Source organism: Cervus canadensis, chromosome 9, assembly GCF_019320065.1.
Source record: "Cervus canadensis isolate Bull #8, Minnesota chromosome 9, ASM1932006v1, whole genome shotgun sequence".
Classification (NCBI taxonomy): domain Eukaryota; kingdom Metazoa; phylum Chordata; class Mammalia; order Artiodactyla; family Cervidae; genus Cervus; species Cervus canadensis.
This window is the reverse complement of record NC_057394.1, coordinates 1-14473: the sequence shown is the minus strand read 5'-3', so window position 1 is coordinate 14473 and position 14473 is coordinate 1. Positions and strand designations below refer to the sequence as shown.

Sequence of the window (14473 nt, the reverse complement as noted above, 5' to 3'; positions counted from 1 at the left end):
GAAAATTAACAAGGAAACACAAACCTTAAATGACACAATGGACCAGCTAGACCTAATTGATATCTATAGGACATTTCACCCCAAAACAATCAACTTCACCTTTTTCTCAAGTGCACACGGAACCTTCTCCAGAATAGATCACATCCTGGGCCATAAATCTGGTCTTGGAAAATTCAAAAAAACTGAAATCATTCCAGTCATCTTTTCTGACCACAGTGCAGTAAGATTAGATCTCAATTACAGGAAAAAAATTGTTAAAAATTCAAACATATGGAGGCTAAATAACACGCTTCTGAATAACCAACAAATCATAGAAGAAATCAAAAAAGAAATCAAAATATGTATAGAAATGAATGAAAATGAAAACACAACAACCCAAAACCTATGGGACACTGTAAAAGCAGTGCTAAGGGGAAGGTTCATAGCATTACAGGCTTACATCAAGAAACAAGAAAAAAAAACAAATAAATAACCTAACTCTACACCTAAAGCAATTAGAGAAGGAAGAAATGAAGAACCCCAGGGTTAGCAGAAGGAAAGAAATCTTAAAAATCAGGGCAGAAATAAATGCAAAAGAAACTAAAGAGAACATAGCAAAAATCAACAAAGCTAAAAGCTGGTTTTTTGAAAAAATAAACAAAATTGACAAGCCATTAGCAAGACTCATTAAGAAACAAAGAGAGAAGAACCAAATTAACAAAATTAGAAATGAAAATGGAGAGATCACAACAGGCAACACTGAAATACAAAGGATCATAAGAGACTACTACCAGCAGCTCTATGCCAATAAAATGGACAACTTGGATGAAATGGACAAATTCTTAGAAAAGTATAACCTTCCAAAACTGAACCAGGAAGAAATAGAAGATCTTAACAGACCCATCACAAGCAAGGAAATCGAAACTGTAATCAAAAACTTCCAGCAAACAAAAGCCCAGGACCAGATGGCTGCAACAGCTGAATTCATACCAAAAATTTAGAGAAGAGCTAACACCTATCTTAAACTCAAACTCTTCGCAGAAAAAATTCAAGATGGATGGTAAGCTTCCAAACTCATTCTATGAGCCCCAATATCCTAATTCCAAAACCAGCAAAGATGCCACAAAAAAAAAACGTACAGGCCAATGATCACTGATGAAGACATGATGCAAAAATCCTTAACAAAATTCTAGCAAACAGAATCCACAACAATTAAAAAATCATAACACCATGACCAAGGGGCTTTATCCCAGAAATGCAAGGATTTTTAATATCTGCAAATCAATCAATGTAATACACCACATTAACAAATTAAAAGATAAAAATCATATGATTATCTCAATAGATGCAGAGAAAGCCTTTGACAAAATTCAACACTCATTTATGATTAAAACTCTCCAAAAAGCAGGCATAGAAGGAACATACCTCAACATAATAAAAGCTATATATGACAAACCCACAGCAAACATTATCCTCAATGGTGAAAAATTGAAAGCATTTCCCTTAAATCAGGAACAAGACAAGGGTGCCCACTCTCAGCACTGCTATTCAACATAGTTTTGGAAGTGTTGGCCACAGCAATTAGAGCAGAAAAATAAATAAAAGGAATCCAATAGAAAAGAAGAAGTGAAAACTCTCACGTTTGCAGATGACATGATCCTCTACATAGAAAACCCTAAAGACTCCTACAGAAAATACGAGAGCTAATCAAGTGAAATATAGTAAAGTTGCAGGAATATAAAATTACAACAGAAAATCTCTGCATTCCTATATACCAACAATGAAAAAACAGAAAGAGAAATTAAGGAAACAATACCATTCACCATTGCAACAAAAAGAATAAAATACTTAGGAGTATATCTACCTAAAGAAACAAAAGACCTATACATAGAAAACTATAAAACACTGATGAAAGAAATCAAAGAGGACACAAACAGATGGAAAAACATACCGTGTTCATGGATTGGAAGAATCAATATTGTCAAAATGGCTATTCTACCTAAAGCAATCTATAGATTCAATGCAATCCCTATCAAGTTACCAACGGTATTTTTCACAGAACTAGACCAAAGAATTTCACAATTTGTATGGAAATACAAAAAACCTCAAATAGCCAAAGTAATCTTGAGAAAGAAGAATGGAACTGGAGAAATCAACCTGCCTGACTTCAGACTCTACTACAAAGCCACAGTCATCAAGACAGTGTGGTACTGGCACAAAGACAGAAATATAGATCAATGGAACAGAATAGAAAGCCCAGAGATAAATCCACGAACCTATGGACACCTTATCTTTGACAAAGGAGGCAAGGATATACAATGGGAAAAAAGACAACCTCTTTAACAAGTGGTGCTGGGAAAACTGGTCAACCACTTGTAAAAGAATGAAACTAGAACACTTTCTAACACCATACACAAAAATAAACTCAAAATGGATTAAAGATCTAAATGTAAGACCAGAAACTATAAACTCCTAGAGGAGAACATAGGCAAAACACTCTCCGACATAAACCACAGCAAGATCCTCTATGACCCACCTCCCAGAATATTGGAAATAAAAGCAAAACTAAACAATGGGACCAATGGAAACTTAAAAGCTTGGCACTCTACAAGGAAAACATAAGTAGGTGAAAAGACAGCCTCAAGATTGGGAGAAAATAATAGCAATGAAAAACAGACAAGGATAATCTCAAAAATAATACAGCAACTCCTGAAAGCTCAATTCCAGAAAAATAAAATGACCCAATCAAAAAATGGGCCAAAGAACTAAACAGACATTTCTCCAAAGAAGACATACAGATGGCTAACAAACACATGAAAAGATGCTCAACGTCACTCATTATTAGAGAAATGCAAATCAAAACCACAATGAGGTACCATTACACGCCAGTCAGGATGGCTGCTATCCAAAAAGTCTACAAGCAATAAATGCTGGAGAGGGTGTGGAGAAAAGGGAACCCTCTTACACTGTTGGTGGGAATGCAAACTAGTACAGCCACTATGGAGAACAGTGTGGAGATTTCTTAAAAAACTGGAAATAGAACTGCCATATGACCAGCAATCCCACTTCTGGGCATACACACTGAGGAAACCAGATCTGAAAGAGACACGTGCACCCCAATGTTCATCGCAGCACTGTTTATAATAGCCAGGACATGGAAGCAACCTAGATGCCCATCAGCAGATGAATGGATAAGGAAGCTGTGGTACATATACACCATGGAATATTACTCAGCCATTAAAAAGAATTCATTTGAATCAGTCCTAATGAGATGGATGAAACTGGAGCCCCTTATACAGAGTGAAGTAAGCCAGAAAGATAAAGAACATTACAGCATACTAACACATATATATGGAATTTAGAAAGATGGTAATGATAACCCTATATGCAAAACAGAAAAAGAGACACAGAAATACAGAACAGACTTTCGAACTCTGTGGGAGAATGTGAGGGTGGGATATTTCAAAAGAACAGCATGTATTCTCTCTATGGTGAAACAGATCACCAGCCCAGGTGGGATGCATGAGACAAGTGCTTGGGCCTTGTGCACTGGGAAGACCCAGAGGAATCGGGTGGAGAGGGAGGTGTGAGGGGGGATTGGGATGGGGAATACGTGTAAATCTATGGCTGATTCATATCAATGTATGACAAAAAAAATAAATAAATAAATAAAAATTTAAAAAAAACCAAAAAACAAACAAACAAAAAAAAAAGAATCATTTGCTTAGTCCTAGATCTGAAGATTTTTCTCCTATTTTTTAATAAAATTTTAATAGTTTTACATTTTATATTTCCATATCTGATGTATTTTGAGTGAATTTTTATGTGAAGTATGAGACTCAGGTTGAGGTTTATGTTTCTGCCTGTGGATCTCCAACCGCCCCAGCACCATTCATTGAAATGTTCTCCTTTCTCCAATGAATTATTTTTTCACATTTGTAAAATATCAGTTCAACAAATTTGTGTGAATCTACTTTTGGACTCTCTATTCTATTCCACTGATCTATGTGACTAGACCTCCACCAATAGCATGCAGTCCTCATTACTGTAACTCGCTATTAGGGCTTAATGTTCAGTAGGAGGATTCCTACCTCTTTGTTCTTTTTCATGATTATTTTAGCTGTTCTAGGGCTAGTTGTCTATTTATATTTTGTAGACCGGAAGTAAACAGTTCAACAGATATTCCTCCGGCAAAGATGAGTTTATTTGGGATCAGCAGAGTATTGTAGTTTGGGTCTGCGTCTATGGCCAGTGTCTGCCTGGCAAGGGAAGGAGAATGCTTTTCAGAGGGAAAAAGGAAGTGGGGAGGGCTGTAGTAAACACTCATTCAGTCATTTCTGACTCTTTGCAGCCCTGTGGACTGTAGCTTGCCAGGCTCCTCTGTCCATGGGATTTTCCAGGCAAGAATACTAGAAAGGGTTGCTATTTCCTTCTCCAGGGGACTTTTCCTACCCAGGGATTGAACCAGCGTCTCCTGTGTCTCCTACATTGGCAGGCGGATTCTTTACCACTGTGCCACCTGGGAAGCCTCAGTATACAAAAAGTCCATGGCTTTTCATTGGATGAGTCATTCCAGGAAGGAGGAGAATTTCCCTCCAGTAAGACTCTGCTGTTGTCACAGGGAATGAGAGCCTCCCCTTCTGATCTCCTAATCCTATTTAGTTGAAAGTTTCTGTTAATTAATTTTTTTGCAATATGAACTTTAGAATAAACTTATCTATATTTATACAAGTTTTTCTTTTACTTTAACTCAATAGAAATTACATTAAACCTATAAACCAATTTGGATACAACTATCTTTATTATGTTTAATCTTCCAGTACATGATAAAAACAGTGAATCTTTCCATTTATTTACATCTTTGATTTCTTTCATCAGAATTTTGTAACTCAGTATATAGATCCTGTACATGTTTGCTAAGGTTATGAATAAAGTAGGAGAAATCATTCTACTTAAAACTAAAGCCTGTTAAAGACTACCTAAGTCTTTCATTTATTTTCTGATGTTAATAATAAATGATATTACATTTCTAATTTTGATTTTCTACATGCTCACTGCTATTGATTTTTATGTCTTGATCTGTATCATGTGACCTTGCTGAACTCACTCTTTAATTATAGTTTTATTTATTTAATATGTAGATTTCTTGTGATTCTCCATGTTATACCTTTATGTTTTTTGCACTTGTGAATTTATATCCTTCATCAAATTTGGGAAGCTTTCAGCCATTGTTTTTTGAAAACTCTTGCAGCCCCTCTCCGTCTACTTTGACGACAGGAAGGTCAGATTCTCTGTTATCATTGCCTTTGCAGCTTGTTTATTTATGTGTTTTTCAGTCTAGTTTCCTTTTCTGCTCAGGCTGGAGCAGGTAGGCAGAGCTCACTGACTGCGCCCTCTGTCGCCTCCACTCTGTTCTCGGGCCTGTCTGTGCTGCGCTGGGCTAAGCTGCTCCCAGCATGTCTGACTCTTTGGGACCCCATGGACTGTAGCCCTCCAAGGCGCCTCTGTCCGTGGGACTGAAAGAGTTAAAGCTTAGGCAGGCTGTCCAAGGCCCTTTAAGGAGGGGGTGAACATTCCCCCTCAGCTTTCCTTAAGCCCTGTGCAACAATGTATCTTGCCCTAGAACTGGCCTTTCTTTAGGTCTGAAAGTAATGGTCACACAGCACAATGTCTTACTCATGGAATCGCTGTTCTTAGGCTCTATGTTAATGATTATAATTGTAACAGATCTTGCCTGGGAACCTGTTTCTCAAGACTTGTACCCCTGACTACACAGCAACAGTGGATCTTGCCCAGAGAGGTTGCCCAGAACACACTCTCCCTGACTACTCTTATGCCAAAGTTATCTCAGGATGTATGCCTCGGGAAAGGGTCTGGTGGAACTCTTACAACCTTGAGGTATTCTTTTTATCTATTCTCAGCAGCTAATTGAGAAGTAGATAAGGCCCCCGCTTAAACTAGGGAGGCAGTTACCCTTTCTATCCCCTTCTGTTGTCTATGTCAGAAGCTTTCTCTGTCCTGTCACTTTAAGTAAAATTTTGCACACAAAGCTCTGAGTGACAGAGATCTTGTCTTTGGTCCTGGAGTTAAATCTCCTTCAGAGACCATGAATCTGGAGGAACCATTCACCATTCACTGTAAGCTATCAGGATTCTCCAAGCAAGAATACTGGAGGGGGTTGCCATTTCCTACTCCAGGGAGGCTGTCTAGCAAGTCTAGAAAGTTAAAAAAAACTGTTACATATCAGTTAATTTTTGATTCTCATTCAAGTTAACTTTCAATCCTCTGTATAATGGGTGATCTTTTAAATTGTATCCCAGGCATATGGACTATATTTTAAGGATGCCATGCATCCTTTTAAAATTTTGTCTTAGCTTGCAGTCCTCTATTTATCTTGGCCTAAATTCTATGGTCTGTGGTTCCAATAACTAATTTTCAAAGCTGTCTTCTGCTTCTCTTAGCTTGTGACACGAGGCTGCCACTGGTCTCAGCCAATGCAATTTGAGGGAGCTGGAGGAGCTTCCCCAGGCTTAGTACCTTTGCACCTCTAGGGAAGGGATTCTCCAGTGCATGGGACAAAGAGCATCTCCTAGACTGGCATGCTGCTGTCTGCCAGTGGTGACAGCAGAATGGTATTTCTTGGCTGTGGAGAAGAGTCATATACCCTGCAGGGGAGAAGAGAACCTCCTGGATTAGGAAATTGTGGTGGGATTCCCCCAGCTAATGTCCCCTACTACACGGTGTCTCTAGAAAAATGAGTTCAGTCTCAGCTCTGGCAGGGAAAAGAGCAGTTCCTCTGATTATTTAAAGCCTGGAAGGCTTCCGATCTGTTCTTTGTTGGTTCAGCCAGTTTTGCCTGGTGATGTAGGTAGGACTCCTGATCGGCCAAGGAGAGGAGTTAGCCTGCCCCTGACTGCTCAGGCAGCTTGCAGTCAGTGTGCAAGACTGTCCAAGAGCCAGAGAGTGTGAAGAGGTGTGGAGCTAGGGATGACTGTGGTGAGGAGGCGCCTGGTTTCACCCCCAGGGCAGCTGGAAACCAAATCAGATCCAGCCAGACCCCAGCCCAGAAGAGAAGGGAAGCCAAGTCTATAAACGCTAAAACGCCCATGTGGGGCATTTGCCCTGTCTTCACTGGGGCAAGAATCCTACAAATTTAATTGGACAGAGGGATGCAGTTGAGGTGGAAAAGTGGACATTTGGAGCCTAGAGGGTTTCCTGAGGGGAACAAGGCCATAGAGAGATGGAACAGACAAGGATGGAGGAGGGCAGGGATGGATGTGGACAAGGATGGACGGGGTCAGGGATGGATGGGGGCAGGGATGGATGTGGACAAGGATGGACAAGGTCAGGGATGGACGGGGACATTGATGGACAGGGTCAGGGATGGATGAGGACAATGATAGCCAGGGTCAGGGGTGGACAGTGTCACAGATGGATGGGGGCTGGGCGTGGGGCAGGGACAGCAATGCATGGGCTTGGACAGCAAGTGTCCAGAACTGGAGCACATCCATCTTCCTTCAAGCTGCACTATCCCCCCACCCCAAGGCTGGGCCTATAAACATCAGATACACTGGAATAGGGTTTCCTTCTGGCTGGTTCCCTGAGCCTAGATGTTGCTGGGGGAACAGTCGCATCTTGAGGCTCTGGTGAAAACACTGATCTCTCTGGGGGAGTGAGTTGGTGACTGGGCCCCAATCCAAGGATGTTCTACTCCTCTGGCTGTCACATCCTTTCCTGGGTGTCACTGGGGCTCTGACCTCACTCCATGGAGGATGGGAGGGAGCAGTATTGACGTCCTGGTCCAGCTGTGCCCTTGTCTCTTGGGAAGGGTTTTCTTTATCCAGATTCAAGGACCACACTCAACATCCCCGAACTAGGAACTATGACCTTTCCTGTGATATGGGGGTGCATGTGGGGACTGGTAAATCAATTCTCAGGTGACTGCACTCAAGTCCAGGGGGTGGGATAGGGGTTGGCCTACAGCCTCTCCCAGTGTGGCTCCTGGATGGGGCCTGGAATGCCCTGGGGATGGGGCTGACAGGGGCAGATGGCAATGACAGGGATGTGCAAGGTGCAGGAATTCTGGGTCCCAGGTTTCTCTCCCCAAGGAAGAGTGGGGCTTGTGCTCAGAGAGGAGGCAGCCAGAGATGATCCCGGATTTCAAGAAGCACAGGACCCACTCTCCCACCCCAGGACCCCACATCATACTAGATGAGGGGCTGGAACATGACAGACACACTTACTCTTAGTCCTGGAGCCTGAAGTCAAAAGTGTAAGGGGCCCACTCTTCCTGCAGGTTCTAAGGATGGTCAGTTCCATGACCCTCCCAGCTCCTGGGGTTCCATCACCCCATCTCCACTGCTGCTGTCACATCACTTTGTCCGCCATGTGTCTGTGTCCAAACTTCACCTTGTGAAGACCCCTCACACACACACACACACACACACACACACACACACACACACACACACACACAGACACTGAACATGGCTCATCAAGTGACCTCATCTCAAACCAGACAGCTCGGCAGTGACCCACCTGTACACGAGGTTCATTCATCTTCCTAGGGGCCTCTTTGGGGTGACAAATGCTGATGGTCAACACAGTTCACAGGGGCAAGCTCCAAGGCGGGAATCCAGGAGCATTGTGGGGAGGAGCAGTGTCCTGATTCAGGGAAGACAGATGGACAGGCAGAGGTGGAAGAGACCAAGGGGCAGTAGCCACAGCACTCTGGGAATGATGGATCTCAAGAGGGCCAGGCAGGAGCCTGCAGGATGGGAACATCAGAGGCAGGCAGCCTCATCTGTAATGTGTGGGTCACTCAGGGGTGGATGTGTGGTGGCCTCTGTATGCTCCTAGGAAGGTGATCAGACACAGGCTCCTTTAAACAATGGTCCCTGGGTTGCCTTCAGGGAGAAGGGCCTTGGTTTTGTCTGGGGATAGACTCCTCAGCCTGCCGGGAAATTGAGGGCCTGTGGAGCTGGACATGCCTCCTACCAGTCTTGCCTGATCTGAGATGGAGGGTGACTGCCCAGGACCTCCTGCCACAGACACGGCCCTTGGCTAAGAGAAGCCAGCATGTCCCTTGGCCATCTCTGTAGCTCTTTGTGACCCCATGGACTGCAGCACGCCAGGCTTTCCTATCCTTCACTATCTCCTGGAACTTGCTCAAATTCATCCCCATTGAGGCAGTGATGCCATCCAACCATCTCATCCTCTGTCGTCCCCTTCTCCTCCTACCTTCAATCTTTCCCAGCATCAAGGTCTTTTACAATGAGTCAGTTCTTGGCATTGGTGGCCAGAGTAGTGTAACTTCAGCTTCAGCATCAATCCTTCCAGTGAATGTTCAGGGTTGGTTTCTTTTAGGATTTGATCTCCTTGCTGTCCAAGGGACTGGCTTGATCTCCTTGCTGTCTATGGGATTCTCAAGAGCCTTCTCCAACACCACAGTTTGAAGGCATCATTCTTCAGCACTCAGTCTTTTTTATTGTCCAGTTTTCACATCCATACACGACCAGTGGGAAAACCATAGCATTGACCATATGTATCTTTGTTAGCAAAATAATGTCTCTGTTTTTTAATATGCTATCTACATTTCTCACAGCTTCTCTTCCAAAGAACAAGCATCTTTTAACTTCATGGCTGCAGTCACCATCTGCAGTGATCTTGGAGCCTAAGAAAATTAAGTTTCTCACTGTTTCCATTGTTTCCCCCATCTGTTTGCCATGAAGTGATGGGACGGGATGCCAGGATCTTAGTTTTCTGAATATTGAGTTTTAAGTCAGCTTTTTCACACTCCTCTTTGACCTTCATCAAGAGGCTCTTTAGTTCTTCTGCACTTCCTGCCATAAGGGTGGTGTCATCTGCATATCTTAGATTATTGATATTTCTCCCAGAAACCTTGATTCCAGCTTGTGCTTCATCCAGCCCGGCACTTCGCATGATGTACTCCACATATAAGTTAAATAAACAGGCAACAATATACAGCCTTGACGTCCTCCTTTCCCGATATGGCATGATATAAAGATGACAGAGTAGAAAGACGTGAGCCCATCTCCTGGGAGAACTCCAAAATTGCAACTCACGGCTGAACCACCATTGACAGGAGAATGTTGGATCCCACCAAAAAAAAAGATACCCCACATCCAAGGGCAATGGAGAAACCCCAACAAAACAATAGGAGGGGCAAAAGACACTTTCTCCTTGGAAGAAAAGCTATGACAAATCTAGACGTCATTGATGTCTCATTGAAAGTAGAGACATTACTTTGCCAACAAAGGTCCATCTAGTCAAAGCTATGGTATTTCCAGTAATCATGTATGAATGTGAGAGTTGGACTATAAAGAAAGCTGAGCACCAAAGAATTGATGCTTTTGAACTGTGGTGTTGAAGACTCTTGAGAGTCCCTTGGACTATAAGGAGATCAAATCAGTCAATCCTAAAGGAAATCAACTCTGAATATTCTTTGGAAGGACTGATCCTGAAGCTGAAGCTCCAATACTTTGGCCACCAGATGCTAAGAAATGACTCACTGGAAAAGTCCCTGATGCTGGGAAAGACTGAAGGCAGGAGGAGAAGAGGATGACAGAGGATGAGATGGTTGGATGGCATCACCGACTCAATGGACATGAGTTTAAGCAAGCTCTGGGAGTTGGTGATGGACAGGAAAGCCTGGCATGCTGCAGTCCATGGGGTCACAAAGACTCAGACATGACTGAGCGACTGAACTGAACTGCACTTTCCCAATTTGGAACCAGTTCATTGTTTCATGTCCGGTTCTAACTGTTGCTTCTTTACTTGCATACAGATTTCTCAGGAAGCAGGTAAGGTGGTCTGATAATCCCATCTCTTTAAGAATTTTCCACAGTTTGTTTCCTCCACACAGTCAAAGGCTTTAGCATAGTCAGTGAAGCAGATGTTTTCCCTTGCTTTTTCTATGATCCAACGGGTGTTAGCAATGTTATCTATGGTTCCTCTGCCTTCTCCAAATCCAGCTTGTACATCTGGAAATTCTCGGTTCACATACTGTTGAAGCCTAGCTTGAAGGATTTTTGAGCATTACCTTGCTAGCATGTGAAATGAGGGCAACTGTGCGGCAGTTTGAACATTCCTTGGCATAGCCCTTCTTGAATGAAAACTGACCTTTTCCAACGCTGTGGGCACTGCTGAGTTCTCCCCATTTGCTGACACGCTGAGTGCAGCTCTTTCACAGCATCAACCTGGAGCGGCTCAAAGCGTATAAAACGGCCGAGGGGCGGGGCCTTATAGGCAGGTGCACCGGAAGTACAGTTGGAGCCCGGGGTCGCCTCTCCGGAAGCGGCTGACTCTTGATGCGTATTTCCGGCGCGACGGCGGACGCGGAAAGGACGCAGCTAGTCTGTCGGGTGCTACGGCTCCCGCCTACTCGGCGGCGGTGGAGGCGAGAGCCTCTCCTCCTAGGCGAGAAGTGACCCGGTGTCCGGGAATCCGGATCTCGGCGCGGAGGGTGGGCACGATGCGGCTGGGCTCCGGGACCTTCGCTGCCGGCTGCGTCGTGATCGAGGTGCTCGGCGTCGCGCTCTTCCTCCGGGGCTTCTTCCCGACTCCCGTCTTTTCCGGAGCGGAGCGGCAAGCAGAGTCCCCGGCGCCCGAACCCTCTGCTGGTACGACTGCGCCACCCTCCCCGCAGCGGTTCTGCTCCCGGCACTCCCGGGGGGTCTCTTCCATTCTGATCCCAACCTCCTAGGAGCCCCTTCCTGCCGCTGCAGCCTCCTTTTCTGTATCCAGCAACTTTGTGGCCAGCACCACTACCAGCCCCACTAAGATCTCCGCCCCTGATCACCGCCAAGGAAGCTCTCTGTACCCGTAGAAAGTAAGATTCTCCCCAGCTGTACTCATCCAGTGAGCCCCAGCCCCCTTCCCTGAGCAGATGTTTGGGCCACTCCCTGTTCCAGGCATCCTTTTTGCTCAGTAAGACACAGCAGGTAAGATTCCTGCGACCTCTCGTGTTTTCTTCTGTGGCATTCGTCCAGGGGCCCGTTTTTTCCAGTGAAGACCTCCCTGCGTAGAACCCTCAATAATATATAATATACCCAGCAATAAATATTAGGTAAAAGAACTCGCGTTTTGGACCAAATCCACACAATACTAGCTGGTAACTATGGAAAGACAGTTTGTAAATGCTCACTCATCCGTTTCCTGCAGCGCTGTTTTGTATCAAGCTCCCTGATATCCCATTGTAGGACTCGCAAGAAGGAACTCCCCAGTGTCAGTACACCCCACAATGCTAAGGATAGTTCTCTCCTTAATACGGGGGCCCCTGGGCTTACTTGTTACCCACCGTCTGACCCCAGCGTTGTTTCCCAAGAACAGGCCCTTTCCTTTGGGTCAGGATGTGTAGATGTGACAGAGTATGTGCTGGAGATGTAGGGAGAAACCAGATTATAAAGTTCCTGGATACTAAAAAAGAGTTTAAAATTCAATTTCCTTTTTCTTTTTCAAACACTTTAGGAGCCAGTTCCAACTGGACCGAGCTTCCACCACCTCTCTTCAGTAAAGTTGTTATTATGCTGATAGACGCCTTGAGAGATGATTTTGTGTTTGGGTCAAAGGGTGTGAAATTTATGCCCTACACAACTTATCTTGTGGAAAGGGGATCATCTCTCAGTTTTGTGGCTGAAGCAAAGCCACCAACAGTTACTATGCCTCGAATCAAGGTAAACAGTTTGACTTAATATATTATAGATCATGGTTGGGCTCTTTCATAGCTTTAGAAGAATGTTCTATTGTCTTTTACTTGGAGTCCCAGTTTTAGCTAAGTGGAAACTACTTTGGTGCTGTCTTCCTGGCTGGGGCAGTAGAATGCTGAAGAAGCCTTCCAGATAGACTGGAACTGAGACTCATGATTTATGCCCTCTGTCAGGTAGCCAGAGCTCATGCTTCATGGGAAGCATAAGGGATTTAGAGCCAGATCTTCTCAGCCAGTCTAATCCAGGAAATACCATCTTCTTTGCTATCCTGCTGTTTTTAATTATCAGTGAGTCAATTAGAATTCTGAGAGGAGCCTCTAGGGTTATCTAGTTCAACCTCTTGATTTTATGGATGAGGAAGCAAACTCAAATAAGTTAAATGACTCATCCAATATTTTAGTATATACAGTGACCAAATCAACATGCTCTGTTCTCAGCAGATATATTTGTTTTTACTGTATAAACCACCTTCAGGTGTTCAGCCTAGTGGGCGAGACTTTACTCAAGAACTATGGAGAAAGAAAAGAGTAAAGCTTTATTGGCTCAAAAACTTTTTTTCTTAAAATACCATCTCTGCCTTCATGGAACTTTCAGTCTGTAATGAGAGGCCTAGCCTTTAAAGAAATGAACATATAAGTAAATGTGCAATTACAAAACGTGATTAATGCATAATCAAAAAGAACAGGGTGTGATGTTCAGTGCCAGCTAGGGGCTCAGTTTAGATTGGGGTGGTTCAGAAAAGCCTGTCTGAAGAAATTACATTCATGCTTGGATCTGAAGGATGAGTAAAGACGTGGGATCAGAAAAGGACAGGCACTTAAAAGTTTGTGAATATACTGCAGGCCAGTATGGTGTAGAAGTCTCTAGCTGAGCTTTACATCTGTGGATGATCATGTGACACCTTATTATTTGTTGAGAAGGAGTCACTTTTTGATTTAAAGCTTGGGGGCAGCATTAGTAAGAAATGACTCCTGGATGAGTAAAACAGTCTGGGGTTGAAGGAGTTAATGCTGCATCTTAATAAAAGACTCTTTTTCTTGAGTGTCCCACTCTCTCTGCCACTTTTGGAAGTGGTTTGTCCTTCATTCAGCAGTATTTATTGAGCATCTGCTATGTATCGCATGCTGTTCTAGATAAGAGGGATTCAGTGAAGAACAAGACAACAACTATCCTATACTCATGAAGCTTACTTTCTAATTGAGGGGACAGAAAATATGTAAGTATACAAATAAATAGTCAGAACAGTTTCAGTAAGTGGTTAGTGCTACGGAGGAAATTGAGGAGGAGACCATGAAGAGAGTGATGGGCAGTGGCAGAGGCCCCCTGTAGTCAGGTTGCTCGGGAACAACTTCTCAGTGAGCTGAGTCATTCTGCTGAACAGTCCTGTGGAAGCTAGAAGAAAGGCATCCAGGCTCAAGACCATCAGGATCACTGATTCTCTGTCTGTCCTATCAGCAGAAGTGTGGAAGGAACTCACTCCTCCGTCATTTTGATAGGAAAAGTGTTATTAGGAATCTGGGCAGTTTGTAAGAAAAAGCATGTGAGCATGCCTGCTCTAGGCTCTGTTCAGTCCTGCACACTGACCACTGTGGTCCTCCTGTCTCCAGTTTGTTTCATTTCACCAAACCAGTGTTTTGTGTTGGGTCCTTGTAGGTTCTTGCTCCTCATTCTTCACCAGTGAGGAACTGGTATACAGGAACTCCATCCTGGAGTTAGGATTTTACAGCCCTGGAATTTGATAGGATCAGGTAAGGCACACACTAAAA

The 14473-nt window shown here is 43.7% G+C and overlaps 1 protein-coding gene across 1 annotated transcript in view; it reads left to right on the top strand.

The window, feature by feature from the left end:
• The window catches only part of LOC122447666 (GPI ethanolamine phosphate transferase 2-like), a 35914-nt gene extending 21455 nt beyond the window's left edge, over window positions 1-14459 (top strand). The window contains exons 2-4 of the mRNA XM_043478380.1: window positions 11248-11621; window positions 12469-12674; window positions 14361-14459. Coding sequence (XP_043334315.1) covers window positions 11248-11621; window positions 12469-12674; window positions 14361-14423 — 643 coding nt within the window. The 3' untranslated portion in view covers window positions 14424-14459. The remainder of the gene's footprint in view (window positions 1-11247; window positions 11622-12468; window positions 12675-14360) is intronic.
• The last annotated feature ends 14 nt before the right edge of the window (window positions 14460-14473 follow it).